At 45.9% G+C, this 25,242-nt stretch overlaps 1 protein-coding gene across 1 annotated transcript in view; it reads left to right on the top strand.

The window, feature by feature from the left end:
- The first annotated feature begins 328 nt into the window (after positions 1 to 328).
- ASXL1 (ASXL transcriptional regulator 1) overlaps positions 329 to 25,242 on the top strand; it is a 50,825-nt gene continuing 25,911 nt past the window's right edge. Inside the window, exons 1-2 of the mRNA XM_032217891.1 lie at positions 329 to 880; positions 22,940 to 23,022. Of these exons, the coding sequence (XP_032073782.1) occupies positions 821 to 880; positions 22,940 to 23,022 (143 nt within the window). The 5' untranslated portion in view covers positions 329 to 820. The remainder of the gene's footprint in view (positions 881 to 22,939; positions 23,023 to 25,242) is intronic.

Raw genomic sequence — 25,242 nt, forward strand, 5'->3', positions numbered from 1 at the left:
GACTACAATTCCCGTCGGGCCCCTCGCGCAGCGCGCGCGCGGGCTGGCTGGCTGGCTGGGCTCGCCTTCAAACGCTCCCTCCCCCTCCTTCCTCTGTCTTGCCTTCCTCGCCCGAACGCAACGCAGCGCGCGCGCTCGCTCTCCTCGCAGATCGGGGCGGGCTGACCCTCCGCGGCCACCGTTCGGGCCTAGCGCGCCTCCGTCACCCAGGCTCCCTTTCTCTCTCTCTCTCTCTCTCTCTCTCCCTCTCTTTCTCTCTCTCTTTCCTCAGGCGAGCGAACGCCATCCGCCCCTCCTCCTCCTCCCGTTCTTCATCCTCGGGCTTTTTTTTTTATTTAATTTTTATATATTTTTTTTTAAAACGCCCCTCCTTTTTTCGCCCCCCCCCCTCCTTTTCCCGCCCGCCTTTGCGGGAGAGACCTTTGACCTCCCTCCCTCTCCGGTTGTTATGTCGGGCCTCCGCCGCCGCCGCCGCCGCTGCATTCCTTGACGCGCGCGCCCGCCGCCTCCTCAGCCGCCGTCCTTTTTTTTTTTTTCCTTCCTTCCTTCCTTCTTCTTCTTCTTCCCCCTCACCTCAAAAGGCGCCGCCGGGGGGGTGCGCGTGCGCCCCACGCCCTCCTGCCCTGCCCCCCCCCCACAGCCGCGCGCTCTCCCGCAGCCCCGCCCGAGTAACGGTCGCCTCCTCGCGCCAGGCGCGCTCCCGCCCGCCCGCCCGCTCGGGAAACACCCCCCCCCCCTTTCACACACACACACACACTCGCTTCACGTGCGCGCGTCCGCCCGGTCAGCCCGCTCGCCCGCCCAGAGGAGGAAGAAGAAGATGAAGGAGATGAAGCAGCGGAGGAAGAAGGAGCGCACGTGGGCCGAGGCCGCCCGCCTGGTGAGAGGGGGACGGGCGGGTGGGCCGAGACGGGACGGGGGCTCAGCCGGAGCCACGTGGGGAAGCGGGGGGGGGGAAATCCTGTGCCCCCCCCTCCCCCGGTTGCTCCCCTTCCCCTGAAGGCGGCTTGCGGGGGTTTCCGCGCTTGGGTGGGGAGTCCTGTGTGTGTGTGCCTTAGTGCCTTAGATGTGTTTGTGTATACATATAGATACACATATATATATGCCTTATGTGTGTTTGTGGTTGTATGCCTTATGTTTGTGTTTGTGTATATGCCTTATATGTATGTATATATATACACACACACACACACACAAAAGGCATATATGCATATATTTATATACATACCTTATATGTGTTTGTGTGTGTCTTGCCTTGTATGTGTATGCCTTATACTGTATGTATGTGTGTATATGTATACACACATACAAGGCATCTATACATATATTTACATACATGCCTATATGTGTTTGTGTGTGTGTTGCCTTGTATGTGTGTATGCCTTATACTATATGTATGTGTATATGTATATACACACACACAAGGCATATTTACATACATACCTTATATGTGTTTGTGTGCGTATTGCCTTGTATGTGTATGCCTTATACTGTATGTATGTGTGTATATGTATACACACATACAAGGCATCTATACATATATTTACATACATGCCTATATGTGTTTGTGTGTGTGTTGCCTTGTATGTGTGTATGCCTTATACTATATGTATGTGTATATGTATACACACACACACAAGGCATATTTACATACATACCTTATATGTGTTTGTGTGCGTATTGCCTTGTATGTGTATGCCTTATACTGTATGTATGTGTGTATATGTATACACACATAAGGCACATATACATATATTTACATGCATGCCTATATGTGTTTGTGTGTGTGTTGCCTTGTATGTGTGTATGCCTTATACTATATGTATGTGTATATGTATACACACACACACAAGGCATATTTACATACATACCTTATATGTGTTTGTGTGCGTATTGCCTTGTATGTGTATGCCTTATACTGTATGTATGTGTGTATATGTATACACACATACAAGGCACATATACATATATTTACATACATGCCTATATGTGTTTGTGTGTGTGTTGCCTTGTATGTGTGTATGCCTTATACTATATGTATGTGTGTATATGTATACACCCACACACGCACATAAGGCATATATACATATATTTACATACATGCCTTATATGTCTTTGTGTGTGTGTTGCCTTGTATGTGTATGCCTTATACTGTATGTATGTGTGTATATGTATACACACATAAGGCATATATATACATATATTTACATACGTGCCTTATATGTGTTTGTGTGTGTGTGTTGCCTTGTATGTATGCCTTATATGTATGTGTGTATATGTATATACACACACACACACAAGGCATATATACATATATGCCTTATATGTGTTGTGTGTTATGGGGAAAGTAAGAGGAGAAAGGAGCTTTCAATATGTTCAAAGCTTTGAGTTATTTGTAAAAACAATCAAGGGCGGATATATACATATGTATGTATGTATTTAGTGTCACAATCCCTGGTATGCCCAAATATGGGAGGAAGTCTACTGCTTCCATTCTCTGTCTATCGGCTCATCTCGAGAGACCATCCAGACAGAAACCCAATTTTTTTTTTTACTGTTGCCTTTGTTACATTTGTGTTGTATTTGTGCTGATAAATAAATATGTATGTATGTGTTTATAGGTATTGTCTATGTTCTATATCAATTTGTCATCTATCATTGTCTTGTCTGTCTGTCTGTCTCTATGTATGTATGTGTCACGCCCCACTCCATTCCATAACTAGGAAAGAAGACCAATAGACTCCATGGGTTGGAAATCCAAAGTACTTTTACTAATTATAAATGGTAAGCAAGCAGCAGTGAAGCAAAATCTGAATAATATGGCGCGAAAGCAATTGATATATAGCAAAGCCCGTTCCCCCCCCTTAGGATCAAAGCTCCAGTCCAATCATAAGTCCTTCAATTGTCAGGTGTGAGATAACTTCAAAAAGACAGGCCAAGATGGAATGTGAAGGCCGTTGATGCAGGCGGGAAACACGTACGCATGCGCAATCCCAACGACTGGTACATCCTAGAACATTCCTCCAGCAGTCCTCCAGCACACCAAGTAAAAACCTCCCACATACACGCCCCCCCCCTTCCCGTTTCATGGCAGCTGAAGCAGCAGCAAAGCAGAAGCTGACATCCGGCCGTCCCCCGGAAAAAGGCTGTCAGGCCTGGAAGGAAAAAAAAACAAACAAACAAGACAGACAAACAATAAACAAGCAAGAGAGGGAAAGGAGAAAAGTCAAGGCTTGTCGGGATACGAAGCATAAAATTTCCGCAGTAAGCGGGGGGCACGAACGTGGGACTTATCAACCCATTCCGTGTGGGAGGGGGGAAAATGTTTCCAAGCCACAAGGTATTGGATGCGATTACGGTGGCGACGGGAGTCCAGAATGTCCCGGACTTCAAAATGACGGTCGCCATCAATAAGTAACGGAGCAGGTGGAGGGGCATCTGCGGGCCGGAGGTCGGAGACCCGAACTGGTTTGATGAGGTTGATATGGAACACCGGATGGACCCGGTTGAGATGTTTGGGCAATTGCAAACGTACAGACACAGGATTGATAACTTTCACAATTGGGAAAGGGCCAACATACTTGGGACCCAATTTCTTAGACTTCTGCGTAGTATGCAAGAATTTTGTGGACAAATATACTAAATCCCCAACGTGGTACTCATAAGGCTGAGAGCGTTTCTTATCAGCCTGCTTCTTATGAGCCTTATGGGCAGCGTCCAAGGTGGAAAGAGTGAGGGGCCAAAGGCGACTGAGACGTTCACTCCAGTCAGCAACGGAAGGAACCTGAGGCTGGGCCGTAGGCAGTTCGGGGATAGCAACAAAATCCTGGCCGTAAACCACCCGGAAAGGGGTGAAACCCGTGCTGGAGTGAACCGAATTGTTATAGGCCACTTCAGCATGCGGCAACAAGTCCACCCAATCGTCCTGTTGATAATTGATGAAACAACGTAAATATTGTTCAAGAACGGAATTAGTACGTTCACAGCCGCCATTAGTCTGAGGATGGTAGGCGGAGCTAAGGCCCTGGGCGGAGCCAATGCGCGTGAGGAACTCCTTCCAAAATTTAGATGTGAATTGGACTCCACGATCGGAGATAATACGGTCGGGGACCCCATGCAAGCGGTATATGTGAAATAGGAATAATTTAGCCAACGCCTTGGCGGAAGGAATCTTGTGGCAAGGCACGAAGTGAACTTGCTTGGAGAACAAGTCAGTAACCACCCAGATGACGGTGTGCCCTTGGCTTTCGGGAAGCTCCACAATAAAGTCCATAGAAATCTCCTTCCACGGGGCAACCGGGCGAGCGACAGACTGCAGAAGGCCGTGTGGTTTCCCTGGTGGCTTTTTGGCGGTAGCGCAAACCGGGCAACTGGAAACATAAAGTTCAATGTCCTTTTTTAAAGAGGGCCACCAGAATTGTCTCTTCACGAGGTGCAAAGTTTTGACGAATCCAAAATGACCCGCCATCCTGGAGTCATGGGCGCGACGAAGGACCACAAGACGTAGGGAAGCGGGGATGTATAATTTAGCACCAATCCACGGTAGATCTTCCCTCATGGTGCACTCGTCCCGATGGTTCAGGAACCAGTCGTCTTGAGGAAGAGCTGCTTTGAGGTCAGAAAGCAGATCGTGAGGTACGTCCTTTTGAGCCTTGGTCTGTTGACGTGTGAGTACCGGAGCTGCCAAGAGCGGTTGGACGATACTCAGTTTGGAACAATTATACTGAGGTAACCGGGACAAAGCATCAGCCATGAAGTTCTTTCCCCCCGGGATATACTTTAGAGTGAAATTGAAACGGTTAAAATATTGGGCCCAACGCATCTGCTTTGGGGAGAGACGGCGCGGTGTGCGCAACGCTTCCAAGTTCTTGTGGTCAGTCCACACTTCAAATGGGTGCTTAGAGCCTTCCAGGAAGTGGCGCCAAGTAGCGAGGGCCCAACGGACTGCAAAAGCCTCTTTCTCCCAAACCGCCCAGCGCCGTTCCGTGTCAGTGAGTTTACGTGAGGTGTACGCGCAAGGTTGCAAGTTACCTTGGTCATTGGCTTGTAGGAGAACGGCCCCAACGGCGACATCACTGGCATCCGCCTGGACAACGAACGGCTGGTCGAGATCAGGATGTTTAAGAACTGGTTCAGCTGCAAAAAGGCGTTTAAGCTTTTCGAACGCCGCCTGGCATTCCATGGTCCAGTCCAAAGGCTTACTGGGTTTTGGTCTCGGGTCGCCTTTTGTTTTGAGCAGATTAGTAATGGGTAGAGCAATGTCGGCAAAAGAGGGAATAAATTGACGGTAGAAATTAGCGAAACCCAAAAACTTTTGCAACTGTTTACGAGTTTTGGGAGCGTCCCATTCAGTGACGGCCTTCACTTTTTCAGGGTCCATCTCAACGCCATCAGGGGAGATACGGTAGCCCAGATAGTCAATAGTAGTTTGGTGAAACTCACACTTAGACAACTTGGCATACAGGTTGGCAGCACGGAGTTTCTTCAAAACAGTGCGCACCAGATTGACGTGGTGGTCGTAAGTGCGGGTATAAATGAGGATATCGTCCAGATATACGATAACGCCCTTATAGAGGTGGTCGTGTAGGATCTCATTAATAAATTGCATGAATACAGCAGGAGCCCCCTGAAGGCCAAAAGGCATAACCCGGAACTGGAAACAACCAAGGGGGCAGTTGAACGCGGTCTTCCATTCGTCCCCTTCCTTGATGCGTACTCAATAGTAAGTTTCTCGCAGGTCCAATTTTGTGAAGATGCGTCCCTTCCCCAATTGTGCCAATAAGTCCTTCATCAAGGGTAGTGGGTAGAGGTTGTGAGAACAGATGGCGTTAAGGTTTCTAAAGTCACAACATAAACGAAGAGACCCATCTTTCTTCTCACGAAATAACACAGGTGCCGCCACCTTGGGTCGTGCCGGTTCAATGAAACCACGTTTCAAATTTTTGTCAATGAAAGAACGCATCTCCTCCATTTCTCTGGGCGACATGGAGTAAATGCGGGGTTTGGGGAGTTTGACCCCGGGCAAAATGTCAATGGAACAATCAGTGGGCCTGTGGGGGGGTAGAATGTCCGAAGATTGCTCGCTGAAGACTTCTTTAAGATCCAAATATTCTTTCGGAATTTTCTCCTCTCCTGCAATCCTCTCCTGCCCCCTAGCGGCCATCTCAGGAACGTCAGTGACGTTAGGCTGGGTTGGAGAGCCCTCCCCCACAGGAGGCACTTTGGAGCGAATACGCAAGCGGCCTGTCCGCCAGTTTATGTGGGGGTTCCATTTCCGGAGCCATGGGATGCCCAAAATAAGTGGTCTGTCCATGCCAGGTGCGACCACAAAAGAGATTAATTCAGTGTGGGTACCCATTGTCATTTCCAAAGGCTCAGTAAAAAAATGGGCGGGCCCCCCCCCTGCAATCGATCCGTCTATCTGGCAAAAAACAATAGGGGTTTTCAAAGTGCGCAATTTGAGGCCTAATTTCTCAACCATGGCCGGATTGATCATGGACCGGGAACAGCCGGAATCCAGTAATGCTAGGAGGGTGGCAGGTGGTCCCTCAGGAGGAACTTTTAATACAATAGGGAGTAGAAGGGGCCCCTTGTTTGAACTCACCCAGCGAGGGGAAGCGTCGTCATCTGAGTCATCAGAAGAAGAGGAGTTAGCATCCGCGTCATCCTTCAACGGTTGGGCTAGAGGAGGAGGGTTGGTTTCTCCAGCGAAAGCCGTTTCCTTCTTTTTCCTCTCAGAGCCTCTTGCAGATTTCTCCTCACGTCTGGGAGGGGGTTGGGCAGAGAGAAGTGTTTTCGCCCTACAGAGGGGGGCGGTGTGCCCAAGCTTGCCACAGCGAAAACATGTTAAAGGTCTGGAGGGGCCAGAAGGGGGCTCTCTCGCGTCGCCTCGGCGTTTGGGAAGCGCTTGAGTAGCAGGAGGGGGGAGGGACTTGGCAGCTCTTTCTTTTCGCTTCCTTCTTTCTTCAGTGGCATAGCGCAGACGAATTAAATCAAGCTCAGCGTCAGCAGCATGCTCGAACCAAGTGATTAAGCGCCTCGGCAGGTTACGATTAACACATTGTTGATAAATTTCAGGGTTTAAGCCTTCGGCAAATCTGTCCAGCATCGCATCCTCCCCCCAGCCTCTCATGTACTGAGACAGACACTGAAATTCCTGGATGTATTCGGCGACAGGCCTGTCGTCTTGGTCAAAAGTTAAAAACTTCAATTTGTTTCGCTTCTCGGTCAACGGGTCATCAAAACGTCGACGGAAAGCTGCCATAAAACGGTTGAAATTCCCCAAGAGGGGAGAACCAGACATATGCAAAGCAGTCGACCACGCCGCCGCCTCACCATCCAAAGATAACAGGACCATCCTGACCCTTAAAATGTCAGATTCAAAGTCCCGGCCATATATCTCCATGTAATTAAAAACCTGCATGAGGAAGGAGGCGAGGCTAGCCGAAGCCCCATTAAAACGCACAGGCAAAGGAGGGATTTTAGCCATACGATGTCTTCGGGGGGGAGCCTGGGGTGGAGGTCCCCTTTGGTCAGCAACGCCTCTAGCCGCAGGGGGTGATGCGGGCCGAGGGGGGGGTGGGGGAGAATCCTGGCGTGGGTAACGTTGCCAATTTCTCCAGTCTCTGTCCTCCTCTCCCCTTCTCTCTTCCAAAAATGTTTGACCCCAATAATCAGGTAGTTCACTCCGGGGGGGTTGTCTCCCAGGGCCCTGGTGCTGATAACTTCTCCATTCCCCTTCATCGCCCCTTTGGCTCCAATATTCATGAAACTCACCCGCCTGAGGTTTCCTCACGGCCCCTGGCTCCAGCGAAGTCTGTTGAGGAGGTTTTTGGGTGAGTCCAGCATTCCAGCTTGTCTCTATTTCTCTTTGCCCCACTGAAGTTGACCAACGGGGTAGGGGGGAAGGTTCAGGCTGACTGGAAATTTGCAGTTGAAATAAATCTTCGTGCAACGGCCGGTCAGACGGGCTGGGCTGGTGTAAAGAAAGGTCGGGAGGTCCCAGTTCACTGGAATCCGTCCCTCCAACGGCGCCTTCCTCCTCTCTGGTCGGAGAAGACATTATTTCCCTTCTCGGTAGACGTAAAATCTCCTGGAAAGGGATATTTTCAGATTTTGCTTCTTGTCACGCCCCACTCCATTCCATAACTAGGAAAGAAGACCAATAGACTCCATGGGTTGGAAATCCAAAGTACTTTTACTAATTATAAATGGTAAGCAAGCAGCAGTGAAGCAAAATCTGAATAATATGGCGCGAAAGCAATTGATATATAGCAAAGCCCGTTCCCCCCCCTTAGGATCAAAGCTCCAGTCCAATCATAAGTCCTTCAATTGTCAGGTGTGAGATAACTTCAAAAAGACAGGCCAAGATGGAATGTGAAGGCCGTTGATGCAGGCGGGAAACACGTACGCATGCGCAATCCCAACGACTGGTACATCCTAGAACATTCCTCCAGCAGTCCTCCAGCACACCAAGTAAAAACCTCCCACATACACGCCCCCCCCCTTCCCGTTTCATGGCAGCTGAAGCAGCAGCAAAGCAGAAGCTGACAGTATGTATGTATCTATCTATCTATTTATCTATCTAATCTATCTAATCTATCTAATCTCCCACCTTGATGGTTTTTACAAATAACTCAAGCCTTTGAGCGTATTGAACACTCCTTTCTCCTCCTACTTTCCCCACAACAGCAACCCTGTGAGGTGGATTGGGCTGACTAGCCCAAAGTCATCCAGCTGGCTTTCATGCCTAAAATGGGACTAGAACTCCGAACACCCACACAGACACCCCACCGTTTCTCCTGCGGCATCTTCACTGCTGCTCCAACTTGGCTTTCACTGAAATTGGATTCAGGGCAGAGAAGAATTCCTTTCCACTGCTTGGCCCGGAGTGATTTTATTTGCTTGTTTATTTATTAGATTATTATGCCACCTTTATTATTTTTACAAAGGGCTCATGGTGGTGGTCTTATTCAACAAACCTTCCTTCTCCTGTTTTCCGACAAGAAGAGCCCTGTGCGGTGGGTTGGACTGAGAGGGAGGGACTTTGCCCAAAGTCACCAACCAACTCTCATGCTCAAGGTGAGACTAGAACACACCATCTCCTGGTCATTGGCCCAAAGTCACCCAGTTGGCTTTCATGCCTAAGTCAGGACTAGAACTCACCATCTCCTGGTCATTGGCCCAAAGTCACCCAGTTGGCTTTCATGCCTAAGTCAGGACTAGAACTCACCATCTTCTGGTGATTGGCCCAAAGTCACCTAGCTGGCTTTGATGCCTAACGCAAGACTGAAACTCAGACTCTCCTGCTTTCTCGTGCCTTAACCATTGGACCAAACTCTCTTTGTTTCTACATAGGGGAGATAGGGTCTCCTGAGCCAGGGTTGCAGAATGGCTTGGGGGAGCAGCTTCTGCCCTTGGGAAGCATCCCTAAACCACCATCCCTTGGAAAAAAAGATGTTGGTGACATCTTAGGACATGACTTGGGTGTTGCATGAATCTGGGCTACTTGCGCGGATGGGCGTTTCTGGATAGTTTTCATGTGCCCCTCTCAAATGAAAACCTTGCCATCTCATCCTCTTTCATATTACATACAATGGAGGCTAAGGATGATTTTTCTGTGGGTTTCTCGACTTTTCTAATTTACAACTCAGTAATCGTCTGCTTCATTTGGCGGAAAGAGCTTGGAGGAACAAAAACCTGTTAGATGCTGTTCTGAATTTAGAGTTTGTGTCTTGATGAGGGATTGTGGTAAATAATTCCGTCTTGGCGTGAAAGCAAGTCCCACTTGTATTTACTTCATAGGGGTTTGCAGAATCCTTGTGACACATAGTATGGTTGCATGGTTATATTTACCATAGAGAACAAGACACCAGATATAAACACAAGAAGGGATGTCTGGAAAACTGCAAAAAAAAAAAAACATTTTTGGATTGGCACTCCAGAATTAACTTTGAACTTGGAAGTTCAAAGTTCACAGCCCACTCTCTTGTTGAAAAGGAAACTCTTCCAGTCTGACCCGAGGCGGCTATTCCGATAGTGATATATATATGCAGTTGGGAATTGTGTGGACCAGCCCAATGTTTCTCAACCTTGGCAGCTTTTAAGATGTGTGGACTTCAATTCCCAGAATTCCCCAGTCAGCTTTGCCAAGATTGAGAAAGACTGGACTAATCCATTTCTCTGTCTGGTTTTATAGGAATGGAGAAAGAGAGGAAGGATGAGACCGAATAAAGAAAACATTTTTACAATTGATAAAAGTGTTTTTTAAGGTTCTCAGTGGGTCACAGCAGGTGCTTTGGGTCAGATTGGAAGACAAGGCAAATGTAGAGGGAGGGATATCTTGAGAAATGGATATGTATTCTGTTATCAGGCAGCAAAAGCTGCAATTTTTGCCGTTTGTGTGTGTGTGTGTGTGTACAGAAGAGTGGCAGAGAACTATGTGAAATCAGCTTTTTAATGTGTGAAATTAGCTTATTTTTAAAGCTGGTTAATTATTCCTAAAGCTCGCCATTGTTTTTTTTTATTATTATTATAATGATCTTTATAATTAATTCTTAAAGCTGTCATTGTTTTCTAATTGGGGTAGAAGTGAATGGTGAGGGCAGGTAGTACAGGTAGTCCTCGACTTACAACGGTACATTTAGTGACCGTTCAAAAGTTGTAATGGCACTGAAAAAAGTGACATGACGGTTTTTTCACACGCATGGCCATTGCAGCCATCCCCATGGGCCTGTGTCCGAAATCTGAATGCTTGGCAACCTGCTCTTATTTATGACGGTCGCATGTTTATGAGTGTCCCGGGGTTACGTGAACCCCTTCTGCGACCTTTTGACAAGCAAAGTCAACGGGGAAACCAGATTCACTTAGCAACCATGTTATAACCGTAATTTAACGACTGCCTTAATAAATATGGCAAGAAAAGTTGTAAAATGGGGCAAAACTCACTTAGCATCAGAAATTTTGGCTTCAGTTGTGGTCATAAGTCGAGGACCACCTTGCAGTTTCTGCTTCTTAAACCCACTCAGAAGTATCTCCAAAAGTGAACTGTGTAGCGCCACCAAAGTTACAGATTTTTTTTTTAAATATCCCAATCTTTATTATTTCTACAAATAACTCAAGCAAACGTTCCTCGTAATTCCTTCCCCCTCTATCCTTTCCCCACAACAACAACCCTGTGAAGTAAGTTGGGCTGAGAGACCGAATAACGGGTCCAAAGTCACCCCGCTGGCTTTCCTGCCTAAAGCGGGACTTGAACTCATGGATACCTGCTTTCTAGCTTGGTGTCTTAACCCTTAAGCCCGTGATGGCGAACCTATGGCACTTGTGTCAGGTGGCACACAGCGCCCTCCCTGTGGGCACCCAAGCCGTCGCCCCAGTTCTGCCTCGCATGCACGCACATCTCCTGCTGGTATTCGGGTCTCTGCTGCGCATGTGCGGGGCGAGGCGCACACAGAGGGCCACACATGCATTGCATTTGGGGGGTTCGGATGTGTGCACTTTGGGCCCTCTGTCCCATCACTGCCTTAGGCCATATCTGTCTGTCTGTCTCTCCCCTCCTCCATGTTTTCCCACTGTTCCTTACCTGCTGCTTTCTGCAAGGAAAATAATAATAATAATATTGAGCATCCACAGGCTTGTCTATGACTTATTACTCAGCGCTGCCATGTTTAACTCTCCTGTATCTAAACATGCCAGAATAAGGGCACAAAATAAGTCGTCTCCCCCCCCCCCTTTCCCGGTGCCATGTAGGATACCAAGCAGCAGCGTGTAAACATGAGGCCATTTAAAAGCTAATGAAAAGGATTTGCTTATCTTGGCTCTGGATCACCAAAAGCCACTTCCTGTGTTAGAGGATCAACTTGGTGAAAAAGTCACAGACCACCAGGACTAAAATGGAATGTTCTTCTCTGCGCCTCGCATATCTTTATATTATGTGTACTAATTGAGTAACCTCCAAGGGCATGGGCATACGGGGGGCTACTTGCAGCCCTGGGAAGACAACGTTGGCAAAGCACACAAGTGATCCGATTGTGTTTACCAGGGAAAGGTTGAATAGTTAACCATGGTTTAAAAAAATATTCTGAAAATTGGAGGAGCTCCTTGCAAAAAAGAAATTTTAAAAATCCTACATTTTACACTGTCCCCTCCTAGAGAGAAATACACATTAATTCATCTGCGGTAGAAGCAAGCTGCAGGCCTACAGATTATCCTTGATTTACGACCACAATTGAGCCCCAGGTTTTTGTGGCCGAGCGAGACAATAAGTTTAGTTTTGCCCCATTTTACAACCTTTTTTTGCAACCGTTGTTAAGTGAACCACTGCAATTGTTTAAGTCAGTCTCACGGTTGTTAAGCGAATACGGATTGACTTGACATGGCCATTGGGCACTCCCAGCGTCATCAATACAAGTCGGTTTCCCAGCATTGGAATCCTGATCACATGATCTCAGGGATGCTGCAGTGTGGAAAATGGCCATCAATCACTTTCTCCCAGTGCAGTTGTGACTTTGAAAAGTCACTAAAACAAACTGTTGCAAAGCAGTGTGAAAAAAACGGTTGCTTTTTTTTTTCATACCGTTGTAACTTCGGTCACTAAGTGAACTGTTGTAAGTCGAAGACCACATCCATTGTGATTTCTTCTGTGGCTATTATAGAGTTGTGCAACATGCAGCAACAGTTTTCACAAATAGCAATAGCAGTAGACTTATATACCGCTTCATAGGCCTTTCAGGCCTCTCTAAGCGGTTTACAGAGAGTCAGCATATTGCCCCCAACAATCTGGGTCCTCATTTTACCCACCTCGGAAGGATGGAAGGCTGAGTCAACCCTGAGCCGGTGAGATTTGAACCGCTGACCTGCTGATCTAGCAGTAGCCTGCAGTGCTGCATTTAACCACTGCGCCACCTTGGATTATTCCCCTTCTGTACGTCTCTTCCTGTGTTGGAATTGGCATACACAATATACGTTGAAGATTTGTTTTTTTAAAAAGCAAAACCGCTTAGAATTGAACTTGTGCACAATCTTTTGCGTAGCTGTGTTTCCTCAGCTATGCAGGTGGTCCTCAACTTACAACCATTTGTTTAGTGACTGCAAAGTTACAACAGCACTGAAAAAAATTGCATTCCCCCTACCTAGTCATGTGATGAGAATTCAGCCGCTTACCAAAGGGCTCGTATTTATGACGGTTGCCATCAGTGGTGGGTTTCGGATCCCGTTCCAACTGGAATGGACCCGGCGGCATCCATATGGACGTGCGCGGCACTCAAATGCATCTTAGCGCCTCCACGAGCCTCCTCAACACTCCAGGAGCGGAGCGCAGGCGCTGTATGTGCTGTATGCATGCGCGGAAGCTCCGAAGACTTAAAAGACCGGTAAGGAGCTTGGGCAGGCTGGTGGGCCCTCCGGAGCACCATACCGGAACAGTATCCGGTGCGCCGGGCTGGCTCCGGTATGCCCGTACTGGGGCGTACCGCCTGCAACCCACCACTGGTTGTCATGCCCTAAGGGTCACGTCATCCCCTTTCGCAACCCTCTGAGTTGCAAAGTCAAAGGGTAAACAAGATTCACTTAACAGCCACGTTAGTAACTGAACAACTGCAGGGATTCACTTAACAACGGTGGCCAGAAAGGTGAAAGAAATGCGTCAAAGCTCAGTTACCAATTGCCTTCCTTAGCAATTGAAATTTTGGGCTGGGTTATAGTCATAAGTTGAGGATTACCTATAACTGGGAATTCTACTTTTGTATTCAAGCGTAGGGAAGGGATCACTTTTATGTTTTAGGCAGGATCTCTCGTTGTGAAGGAAAATAAGGGGTGATTTATTTTTTATTTTTTTGGTAAGGTGCCAATTAAAATAGACTTATGTATTATGGCTCCTGGATGCTACGCCATCTTTTTTTTAAAAAAAAAAAACCACTCTTTTAGGTATGAAAGAAACATATCTTTTACGTCTTAAAAATTTTCACAGAGCTTTCAGTTCTGAAATTCATAATTATACAGGTTTTTTTTTTGTACCATTCAGCAAATGTGAGGGAGGAAAAGAAAATATGGATTACAATATTGGTGGATGTTTAAAGTGACTGTTTTTACATTTGAGGAGAAAATAATTTCTCCCTGAAAAAGCTGTCAGTAAATAGGTTAAATTTCTTAAATCTGTTTTAAAGCATCTTTCTTTTACGTCTGAAATATTTATCAAATATTTGTAAAGAATGTGATGTTATTTGCTCTGGAATAGAAATGTTTATTTTATACACAGGGGTTGTCATTTTATGAACATTTACTTGAATATAGCTTCCAGGATGGATATACATATATAAATATTGTGTTAAAGAACTCTGCGTTGTCTTTATTAATCACAATCCAAGGCTATTTATGAATTATTTTTCCTCCAGGAATATTCTTCATAATTCTGTTAAAAAAAAATTCCTAAATTTTGAATTGCAAAATCTTGAATTGTGAAATATCTTTGGTTTGGATTTTCTCCTTTAAAAAGCAAAAATGTTTTCCCCAGATCTAGAAATCCGAAGAAGAAGCAGCGAGGGTCTTATGGAGAATTGGAACGTGATATCTATTTAAGGAATAAATTCCTCATCTATTAATACATTTCCTTAAATAACATTTTTTCCCCACTTGCAAAGTGAAGTGAACTACTGCAGTCTTGCAAATGGCACACTCAGCTTTTTGTAGGCACTGCATTATTCAGTTTCCTAATTGCAATGCAACTTTTAGGAAGTAGCCTTCCTTTTCACAGACAAAGAAAAAAAATATCTGTGCAAATGCACAATTCCTTTATGGGCCACTCTTTGGAAGATTCCACTTTCTGGCCGAGACTTTTATTATTCTTCTTAGCCAACTTCCCTGCCTGTCTGTTGAGGACTGACCCATGGACATGTTTAATGCAAAGTGGTTCATACCGTTGCAGCAGGTTTCCAAACAGAATTCTGAATGTAGATTCCATTGAAAATTGGGCATTTGTAAAATACAGATAGTCCTTGACTCATGACTAATTTTCACACTTACGACCGTTGCAGCATCTCTGTGGTCAGGTGATGAAAATTCAGACACTTGGCATTTGACTTCCTTCCTTCCTTCCTCAACAGGTAAGCCAGATTCCCTTAAGAAGTGCAAATATTCACTTAGCAATTGTAGCAAGAAAGGTCGTACAGTGAGGCAACGCTCACTTAACAACTGTCTCGCTTAGCAGCAGAAATTTTGGGCCCAGCTGTGGTCACAAGGACTACCTGTAATTTTGGAATCTTGATTCTTCCATAAATATCCAACGGTAATAAAGGCCATTTATGGGCTGGAAAGTAAAATAATCCTGTTTGGTTTTATAGGAAACGTGGAGGGCCGGTTCCTTTTTTCAAAAACTCTCTCTTGCGTGCACACGAAGAAGTTTCAGGAGGAGAAATACCTCCTCATCCATAGCAGAAGGTCGAACAGGAGGGACTCTCAGGAATGTTGAAAGCAGAACTGAGATTGGCCTGCTCACTTTAGTCTGGAGGAACAGAGAAGGAGAGAGAGAGGGAGAGATAAAAGCCTCTTCCCAAATTATCTACATGTGCTCAGATGACTTCAAGGAATGCAAGAAGGAATTGGGGGGGGGGGGGACCTTTTAATCTTTGGCTGGCCCTGCCTTTTCAGTTCAAGAGTTTTTGGCTTCCTTTTTAGTTGGAAGAGTGTCAGGATAAATTCGGAGGTTACCGCAGGAGAGAGAACACTTTACAACAGTGTTTCTCAACCTTGGCAACTTGAAGATGTCTGGACTTTCAAGTCCCAGAATTCCCCAGCCAGCGAATGCTGGCTGGGGAATTCTGGGACTTGGAAGTCCAGACATCTTCAAGTTGCCAAGGTTGAGAAACACTGCTTTAGAAGTGGTCAATTCGGCTGGTCCTTGACCTACAACCACCCCTGAGCTCAAGATTTCAGTCGGCAAGTGAGGCAGTTGTGAAATAATTTGTTCTTTCCCCATCTGGCGGCCTTTCTCGCCAAAGTTCCTAATTGAATCACTGCAGTTGTAAAGTTAATAACTCAAGTATTAAGTCAGTCGGCTTCCCCCTGTTGGCTTTGGTTGTGAGGAGGTCACAAAGGGAGAACACGTGATCCACCCACACCAGGACACTGCAACGGTCATAAATATGAATCAGTTGCCAAGCGTCCAATTTTGATCCCGGGTTTTTCACACGACCGTGGCAGCACCCCCGTGGTCACGTGATCCCCCTTTTTTTGACCTCCTGACGAGCCAAGATTCACTTAATAACCATATAACTCATAGTAAAACTAATAACAACTAATAAAACAAACAATATTACTAACTTAACGACTGAAGCGATTCCCTTAACCACTCTGGCAAGAAAGGATGTAAAATGGAGCAACATTCACTCTCACATCTGTCTCATTTAGCAGTGGGAGCTCAGTTCTGGTTGCAAGTTGATTTGCAGAAATGGCTGGTTTCATATTATTATGGAAAAGCAGAAAGTTTTGATTTGACGGCCTTATTTTGCTGCAACAGAGAGAGTGGGACATCAGTGTTTCTTTTTCTTTTCTTATCCTCCCTCACTTCTCTTCCCCCTTTTCCTCCCCACTGCTTTTTTTAAAAAAAAAATTATTTTATCAATTTCCTATATACATTCACAATTATATGATCTCATAACTGTTATTAATAATATGTATTTATAACAATTTTCCCCCTACAGTTGACAATATACTTGAAGATTGCTTTCTTACCATCCCCTTGATCCATCTTATCTTACAACGGTCCTTCTTCCCTCCCTCCCTCTTTCCTTCCCTTGTTTCTTCTCTCCTACTCTCCTTCCTTCCCTCCTTCCTTCCTTCCCCCTTCCCTCCTTCTCTCCTTCCCTCCTTCCTTCAACTCCTTCCTTCCTTCCCTTCTTTCTTCTCTCCTTGTCTCCTTCCTTTCCCCCTTCCTTTCCTCCTTCCTTCCCCCCTACATTCCCTCCTTCCTTCCCTCCCTCCTTCCCTCCCTCCTTCCTTCCCTCCTTCCTTCCCTCCCTCCTTCCTACCCCCCTTTCTTCTCTTTCTTCTCTCCTTCCTTCCTCCTCTCCTTTCCCTTCTCTCCTTCCCCTTCCCACTGCTTTTCTATTGACGTTTGCATTTTGTTATTTCGCAATATTTTATAACTCGGTGAAACGTTAGACTGGCATTGCGGTTGCAAGTTGAGAACGCTCAGAAACGGGCGGGAATGACCTCCGGCAAGGGATTATTTTCAGAGAAGCTCTTCCGAGGATTCCTTTGCTGGGATCCCAACGAAAGGGGATGTCAGGAAAAAAAATGTCCTCCTAGGTTCGGTTCCAAGTGGGGGGAAAAAGACCCTGGGGACACGGAGGCTCCTTGGAGAAAGGTGGTTTAACGGTGGTCAGGATCACATGGCTTGAGCTCCTGGACGGAAAAGGAGGATCACACATGCGTCCAGATGTTGGGTGAAGAAGAAAAGAGAGCGAGAGGCTGAAAGTTCCTGGTTTTTCATACCCCTCTGATCAGGCGCACCTCTCTTGTTTCCTGTTCCTGTGTACAATGTATATTACCATTGGTTGTCAGACTCCCAGGGGCAGAGGGTGTGTGTGTGTCTTAGCTAATTTTGTAGGTTGTGTGCCTTTTGAGTCCCAAGCTTGGTTGAGTTCCCAGATGAGTTTCTGTGGAAGGCTAATCCTACCTTTGTTATGTAGAGTAGGCTAGCTCAGGCTCTATTTTAATGGCCCATTGACAAAGGTGGGGGCTATTAAGGGTGAGTCTGCTTCCTGCCTAAAAACATGTTTCTCCATTTCTGAACCATGGAAATGTAATATTCTGCCTTTTTCAATCTTTCCCGGGATATTTCATTCTTTTAGGAGACGGGTGGGTTGCTAACTTCCTCCCGGGAGAGGCGGTCCCTCCTTGTGCCCCGCCCCAGTCTTGCACATTTTTTTCCACAAGCGATTTCTCAGTCGATGGGATTTGTGACAGATGCCTCCTGTCTTTTCCTGCCTTCTGCTTTTGCAGCCGGCAACGGTGCGTGTGCTCCTCTGTGAATTGTGGGGCATAAGTCACTGTGGCTGTTGAGCCACATGGAAACATCTGCAAAAGCCAAGGGGTGCTTTTTATCGTGTTGTGTTCAGCATCTCCCTCACCCACCCACCCAACCCACCCACCCCCCCCCCCCCCCCGGATGTGGCTTCACACCTTCATGGCCATTGTGCAGTTGGTGTCATTTTGCTGAAAGTTAAAGAGTCACAACTGTGACACGTTTCCTATCGATTTATGTCTCTTAGGAAGACGCTTCCTGTTCTTCGGGGTTTATGTGTGGAACAGCAGAGAGAGAGAGAGAGAGAGAGAGAGAGAGAGCGCATTGTTTGTGATTGAATTTCACCAGCTTCCGATTAATTTCATGCCTCTGTATTTTCCCGAAAGGCACAACTGATTCCAAGAGGGTATTTATCCTTCAGGTGATTTTGTGCTGTCACTGAAGAAGGCGCCTTTATCTCTGCCCTGAATTAGAGTGGCTATTTCAGAGCCCTGAGCCGTAACACCTTTGTAGATCCCTGGATTAGATTCCCAGGGCCTGATTCTCGTGTGGGTTTTATGCTTTGCAAGACTCTTCCCAACCCACATTCACTCACAGCAGGCGTGGTTTTCCTTGGCTTTCTTTCCGAAGCACAAACCCATTAAATTTTCTAGCAGCTCTACACTCTTAATAGCAAAATATGGAATGGAGATCGAACTTTTTCTCTTCTCAGAGGCTATGAGCTTCTCTTTCCTCCCTTCCTTCTCTCTCTTCCTTCCTTCTTCCCCTTCTTCCCTCCCTTTACTTCATTTCATTTCTTCCCTCACTTCCTTTCTTCCTTTGTACTTTCCTTCTTTCTACATTAAATCCATCCTCCCTCCCTTCCCTCTCTTCCTTCTTCCCTCCCTTACTTCATTTCATTTCTTCCCTCCCTTCCTTCCTTCCTTTGTACTTTTCTTCTTTCTACATTAAATCCTTCCTTCCTTCCCTCTCTTCCTTCCTTCTTCCCCTTCTTCCTTCCCTTTACTTCATTTCATTTCATTTCTTTCCTCCCTTCCTTCCTTCCTTCCTTCCTTCCTTCCTTTGTACTTTCCTTTCTACATTAAATCCTTCCTTCCTTTGTACTTTCCTTCTTTCTACATTAAATCCTTCCTTCCTTAGTATTTTTCCTTCTTTCTACATTAAATCCACCCTCCCTCCCTCCCTTCCTTCTTTCCCAAGCAGTGAGAGTGACCACCTCCATAGACATATACCAACACAACTTCCTCCTATTTTCCCCATAACAAAAACCCCTTTGAGGTGGGTTGGGCTGCGAGGGAAAGGCTCAAAGTCACCCAGACAGCTTTCATACCAAGGGAAGGACTTGAACTCCTGGTCTCCATCTTCCTAGTCCTCTGCCTTAACTATTACCCTAAACTGCCCTCTTTGGGGTGTTTTCTTCCAATCTACTCTCAGGGTTTGCATCACCTTAACGTTTTTAACTTGGCTCTTGGGTGACACTAGAAGTTGCTGACGCGTATTTTAATGACTGTAAATCAGAAATTCTAAAACCGAATATTTTTATTATAGGTTACTGTTACGAGGTCTGGCAAACTGGGGCATCAGGGAATTGTGCAACCACTCTGATCCTTTAAAAATGTGCTGCTGAAATTAAGCATTTCGCTGCAAAGAATTTTGGCAGCTAATCCACCATTGGAAGGGCATGAAATGAAGTTTCCCATTAAAGATAATTTGCATGAATTTTAGCTGCAGGGGAGACACTATGTAAAACAGAGTATCTTCTGATATGTTTGATGTTTTTAAAAAAACATCCGGAGAAACAGAAATTGCATTTTTTTTTTCTCAGTTGTGTTCTGCGCTGCCTTTATTTTAAACCTTTCTTTTGACAAAAGAGGTCCACAGAATTCTATGATGACCCCCCTTAAAAAGTGCTGGGCTTTGTTCCGTCCAGCTGCGTTGAGTCTGAACAGCAAATGGGAGATTGGAGGGGTGTTTAAGGAAAGAGAAACGGGCAACAGCCCATCCCAGCCAAAGAAAGTGGACCTCTCTTCCTTATCTCAGAGCTTTGCTTGTTTTGGGAAACTCTCTGGAGAGAAAGTCAAGGGAGAATCCCAGAACAAGCCAAGAAACAAATAAATCCTATCACGGTTAAAGCCAGCAGAAAGAAAACCGGCTATTTTGATCCCAGGTGGGCTGTTAGGAACAAGAGTTCACAGAAGCCTCCATATTCAGGCTTCTCTATCTAAAGCAGGGATGGCAAACCTTTTCAGCACCGAGTGCCCAAACCAGAACATGTGTGCATGCGTGCGTGCCGGAGCACTCTAAATCCAAAGATCACTTGGCCAGCGCGCATTTGTCTGTTTTTTCAGCGTTTTCTAGGCTGTTTTCAGGCCATTTTGGGGCTGTTTTTGTCCAGAAAAAACAGTTCAAAAACAGCCTGAAAAGGGACTGACAAACGGTGTGGTTTTGGGGCCATTTTTCAGGCCACTTTTAGGGTGTTTGGGGGCCATTTTTCAGGACATTTTGGGCCATTTTCAGGGGCACAAATGGCTCCATAAACCAGCCAGAAAAATGCCCCCCAAACAGCCTGAAAACGGTCCGGAAAACAGCCTGGTTTTTTTTGGGGGGGGGTGACCGTTTTCAGACCACATTCTGGCGCTCTGGCACCCGCGAAGACCAGTTGCCGACGGTGCCCGTGCCCACAGAAAGGGCTCTGCGTGCCACCTCTAGCACGCAGGCCACAGATTCACCATCACTGATCTAAAGTTTACAACTGTCTTGTCAGTACAGGTAGTCCTCGACTTACAGCTGTTCATTTAGTGACCGAAGTTACAATGGCACTGAAAACAGTGGTTTAGGACCGTTTTTCACACTTAACGACCGTCCCCATGGATAGGTGATCAAAGTCAGGTGCTTGGAAACCAACTCGTATTTATGACGGGTTGCGGTGTCCCGGGGCCGCGTCATCACCCTTTGTGAGCTCCTGACAAGCAAAGTCAATGGGGAAGGCAGATTCATTCAATGACCAAATGATCCACTTAACAACGGCAGTGATTCGCTTAACAACTGTGGCAAGAAAAGTCACGAACAGAGGCAAAATCCACTCCACTTGGGAATGGAAATGTTGGGCTCCATTCTGGTCGTACGTCGAGGGCGACAGATGGTACTCGACTTTACGACCACAATAGAACCCAACATTTCTGTGGCTAAGTGAAACGTTTGTTAAGTGGGTTGTGTCCCGTTTTACCACCCTTCTTTCCACAGTTGTCGAGCGAATCACTGCAGTTGTTAAGTGGCTCATTTGGTCATTAAATGAATCCGGCTTCTCCATTGGCTTTGCTGGTCAGATAGTCACAAAAGGGGATCACATGACCCTGGGACACTGCGACTGTCATAAATGCGAGTCACCTGCCAAGCACCCAAATTTTGACCATGTAAATCACGGGGATGCTGCAAGAGTCGTAAGTGTGAAAAAAACGGTCATGAGTCCCTATTTTCAGTGCCGCTGTAACTTTGAACGGTCGCTAAATGAACTGTTATAAATCGAGGACTGCCTGTATTTCTCTAGCTGCTGCTGCTGCTGGGTGCTTCAGGCCTTTTAGCAATAGCAGTTAGACTTATATACCGCTTCATAGGGCTTTCAGCCCTCTCTAAGCGGTTTACAGAGTCAGCATATCGCCCCCAACAACAATCCGGGTCCTCATTTCACCCACCTCGGAAGGATGGAAGGCTGAGTCAACCCTGAGCAGGTGAGATTTGAACAGCCGAACTGCAGAAATGCAGTCAGCTGAAGTAGCCTGCAGTGCTGCATTTAACCACTGTGCCACCTCGGCTCTGGCCGCTCTTCCTTGTAACCAGGACTAAGATAACTTCCATCATGACCCCTTCTCTAAATAATTCCCCCGTGCTGGGTGGGTGGGTGAGGCCACGTCCTCCCCCTCCCAAAACCCCAACCAATCGATTCTTCTGGACCTCTTGTCCATCCTTAGGCATAAGGGGGTATTTCGTTGAGGGGGGCAAATGACATCTCAGAGGAGGAATTGAGAAAAAGGGGAAAACCGGCTGGGCAGGGGCGGGGGGGGATAGGCTAAAAGAAAGCCCTCAAGGGGCTTGATTGTACATGTATACTGTTTTCTCTTATTTTTTCTTTAAAACTAGGATATGTTAAATATATTGATATGGAAGCATAAATACCATCTACATAGAATGGAGTTTGCTCAGAAGCGGAAATACACCAATGAGAGGAAGAGTGGGAAACAGAGGAGAGAAGAAAGATAGGAGGAGAGGGATAGGAGAGAGGGTAAGGGGGGAAGATGAGGAGGATAAGGAGGAGTGGAATGTAGAGAGAGGAGAAGGAGAAAGGAAGGGGAAGTAGAGTAGGAAAGGATGATGGAGGGAAGAAAGGAGGTAGGAGAGAGGCAGAAGAAAGAGGTGTATGGAGAGCAGAAGAGCTAATAATGGGTTTTTATCTTTTTGGGCGTTGATGACAAGAGGAACTGATGTAATTACTACTTAATACAATAGGATACTGGCTATGTAATAGTATGCATGTGATTGTATGTTATGAAAATGGAAAATAAAAAAGTATTTGATTTTTAAAAAAGCCCTCAAGGGACACTGACTCATTTGAGCTGCCTTGCACCCATCCTCGTGATCTCATTTTGAAAAGTGGAGGGGGGAGCCAGAGATATCCAAGACCACGAGGCCCCTTGTGCCTGGTGTAGCTCAGCCCCGAGGCAACAGCTGGAAGAGTCTGCCCAGCCTCTCTTATCCTTTTAAATATATCCTGGCTAAGACCTAACCTTCATCCCAGTTAGCTTTGCTGGAAGGCTAAGCCATTCTTGCCATTAAATTGTGGCCGAATACCCTCGGGTTAAGTTTACCTACATTAAACCTGGGATTTTCTCTCTCTCTCTTTTTTTTTTTTTTTTTCTCCAGGTGCTGGAAAACTATTCTGACGGACCCATGACCCCGAAACAGATCCTGCAGGTTATAGAAACCGAGGGCCTAAAGGAAATGAGGTTAGTCGAATGGATTAAAATTGCTTCTCTTTCCCCTAACTTTCTTCTCTCCGGCCTTCCTGCTTTGGAATGCCTTAGGGCAGTGGTCTCCAACCTTGGCAACTTTTAAGACTTGTGGACTTCAACTCCCAGAGTTCCTCAGCCAGCTTTGCCAAGGTTGGAGACCACTGCCTTAGGGGACTTTGAGCTTGGCTTGGAGCATTTAACGTTTTTTGCTCAATTTTGCCCCTCTCCCCCAGCCCCCAGGAGCACTCTATAAGCCTAAAGGCTATCCATGCCAGGTTTTGTGACAAAAACGGGCCCTTTTTCACGAAAAACGGGCTGCTTTTTGCTCGTTTTTTGGGAGGGCTACCCCTAGGAGCACTCTACAAGCCTCCTAAAAGCTACTCATGTCCTTTTTTTTGAGGTCTGCAGAGTGCAATTTTTTTTTTTAATTTGCCTCTTCAAAATCTTGGTGCGTCTTATACTTCTTAAAATATGGTATCTCTCTGAGTTTGGAGTGACACTCCTCTCTATTTAACACAGCTAACCTTCCTTTTATTTTTCTAAGACAATCAGTGATCTTGCCTGACTAAACATGAATCTTTACGGAGAGTTTCTTGAGAAAGTTACATGAGTCTTTTTCCAGGGGTTGAGATGGTTTGTTTCTGGCCAGCCAGATCCAAGGCTGGCTGGGGAATTCTGGGAGTTGAAATCCAGACATCTTCAAGTTGACAAGGTTGAGAAACACTGATATAGAGGGAGAGAAGCAGCAGTCTTTAATTTTTTTTTAACATTTTATTTGTTTTATTTATCTAACAATATGACTATCTAAACATAATTGTACCCAGAATACACACTGGCTTATGAAAATGGAGTGTTACAAAAGCAGCAAAGTTTTGCTACGGCAGTACGTAATTTTTCAATGTACTTCCTTTTTTTAAAAAAAAATAAATTAGAAACCGAAGCTCTCTTTGAGGTGTTCAAGATTGAAAAACATATTTTAGAACGACTTTCAGTTCTGTTTTTCTCAGCCTTTTCCTCTTTAGAAAAGTGTCCTCTCCAGACGCTGTAGGTTATTTTCTTCCAACTGTATTTTTACTAAGGTTACAAGTTTTGGAGTAGAAACATCCAAAACTTATAATGAAGGAGATGATAAACAATGAAAAAAAACTAAACCGATGGAAAAAATTCAGTGCTTCAGGAAAAGAAACTCCCCAAATGTTAAAACCCAGATTTTTTTTTAAAAAAATGCCAGTGCTAAATATTTTACATATTTGTCTGTCTCTCTCCCTCCCTCCCACCCTGTGTGTGTGTGTGTGTGTTTGTACACACCCCCATACACCAAGCATATAGAAATCATTGCTTTACAAAAATAGACATTACCTAATAATCCTGTTTTGTTACTGTAAAATATCATGAAATCTATGCAGGTAGTTAACAACCATTTATTTAGGGAATGTTCAAAGTTTTCTTAAAGTTACTGAGAAAAGTGACTTATGTAAAGTGCCACTGCAGGATCCCCGTGGTCACGTGATCAAAATTCAGACGCTTGGCAACTGGTTCATATTTATAGAATAGAATAGAATAGAATTTTATTATTTGTATGCCGCCCTTCTCCGGGAGGACTCAGGGCGGCGAACAATTCAAACGGGGGAAAAGGGGAACATAAAAACGAAATACAAATAATAAAAATAGGCAACAGTCGCACAACCATACATGTCGAGAGGGGAGGGAACTCATCACCCCCAGGCCTGCCGGCAAAGCCAGGTTATGACGGTCACAGTGAGCCGGGGGGGGGGGTGTCACGTGATCCCCTTTTGCGATCTCCTGCCATGTAGTGCCCAGGAGGAAGCCAGACTCGCTTAACAACCATGTTATTGACTGAACAACAGCAGAGATTCACCAAGAAAGGTCATAAAGCACAGCACGACTTAGCAACAGAAATGTGGTCAGAAGCCGAGGACTACCTGTAAACGTTGCCTTTTCCAAAACGGATCAGCTGCTCGTTTCGGAGAGCCAAACCTCAATACCTGGGTCGATATTGCTTTCCCAATTCTCAAACAAACCCAGAGGCTGGTTTTTTTGACAGCACCGTTCAAAGGATGCCCAGGCGGCCTGGATTTTGCCTAGCCAGCCAAAGCGGCCGCTTCCTCTCCTGGGGAAGACTACAGTGGATTGGGAACTGCCTGGGAGGATGGCTACAGAAAGGGGAGCTGGAGGTGGGGGGTCCATGGGGGT

The sequence above is a fragment of the Thamnophis elegans genome, chromosome 5 (assembly GCF_009769535.1).
Source record: "Thamnophis elegans isolate rThaEle1 chromosome 5, rThaEle1.pri, whole genome shotgun sequence".
Lineage (NCBI taxonomy): Eukaryota > Metazoa > Chordata > Lepidosauria > Squamata > Colubridae > Thamnophis > Thamnophis elegans.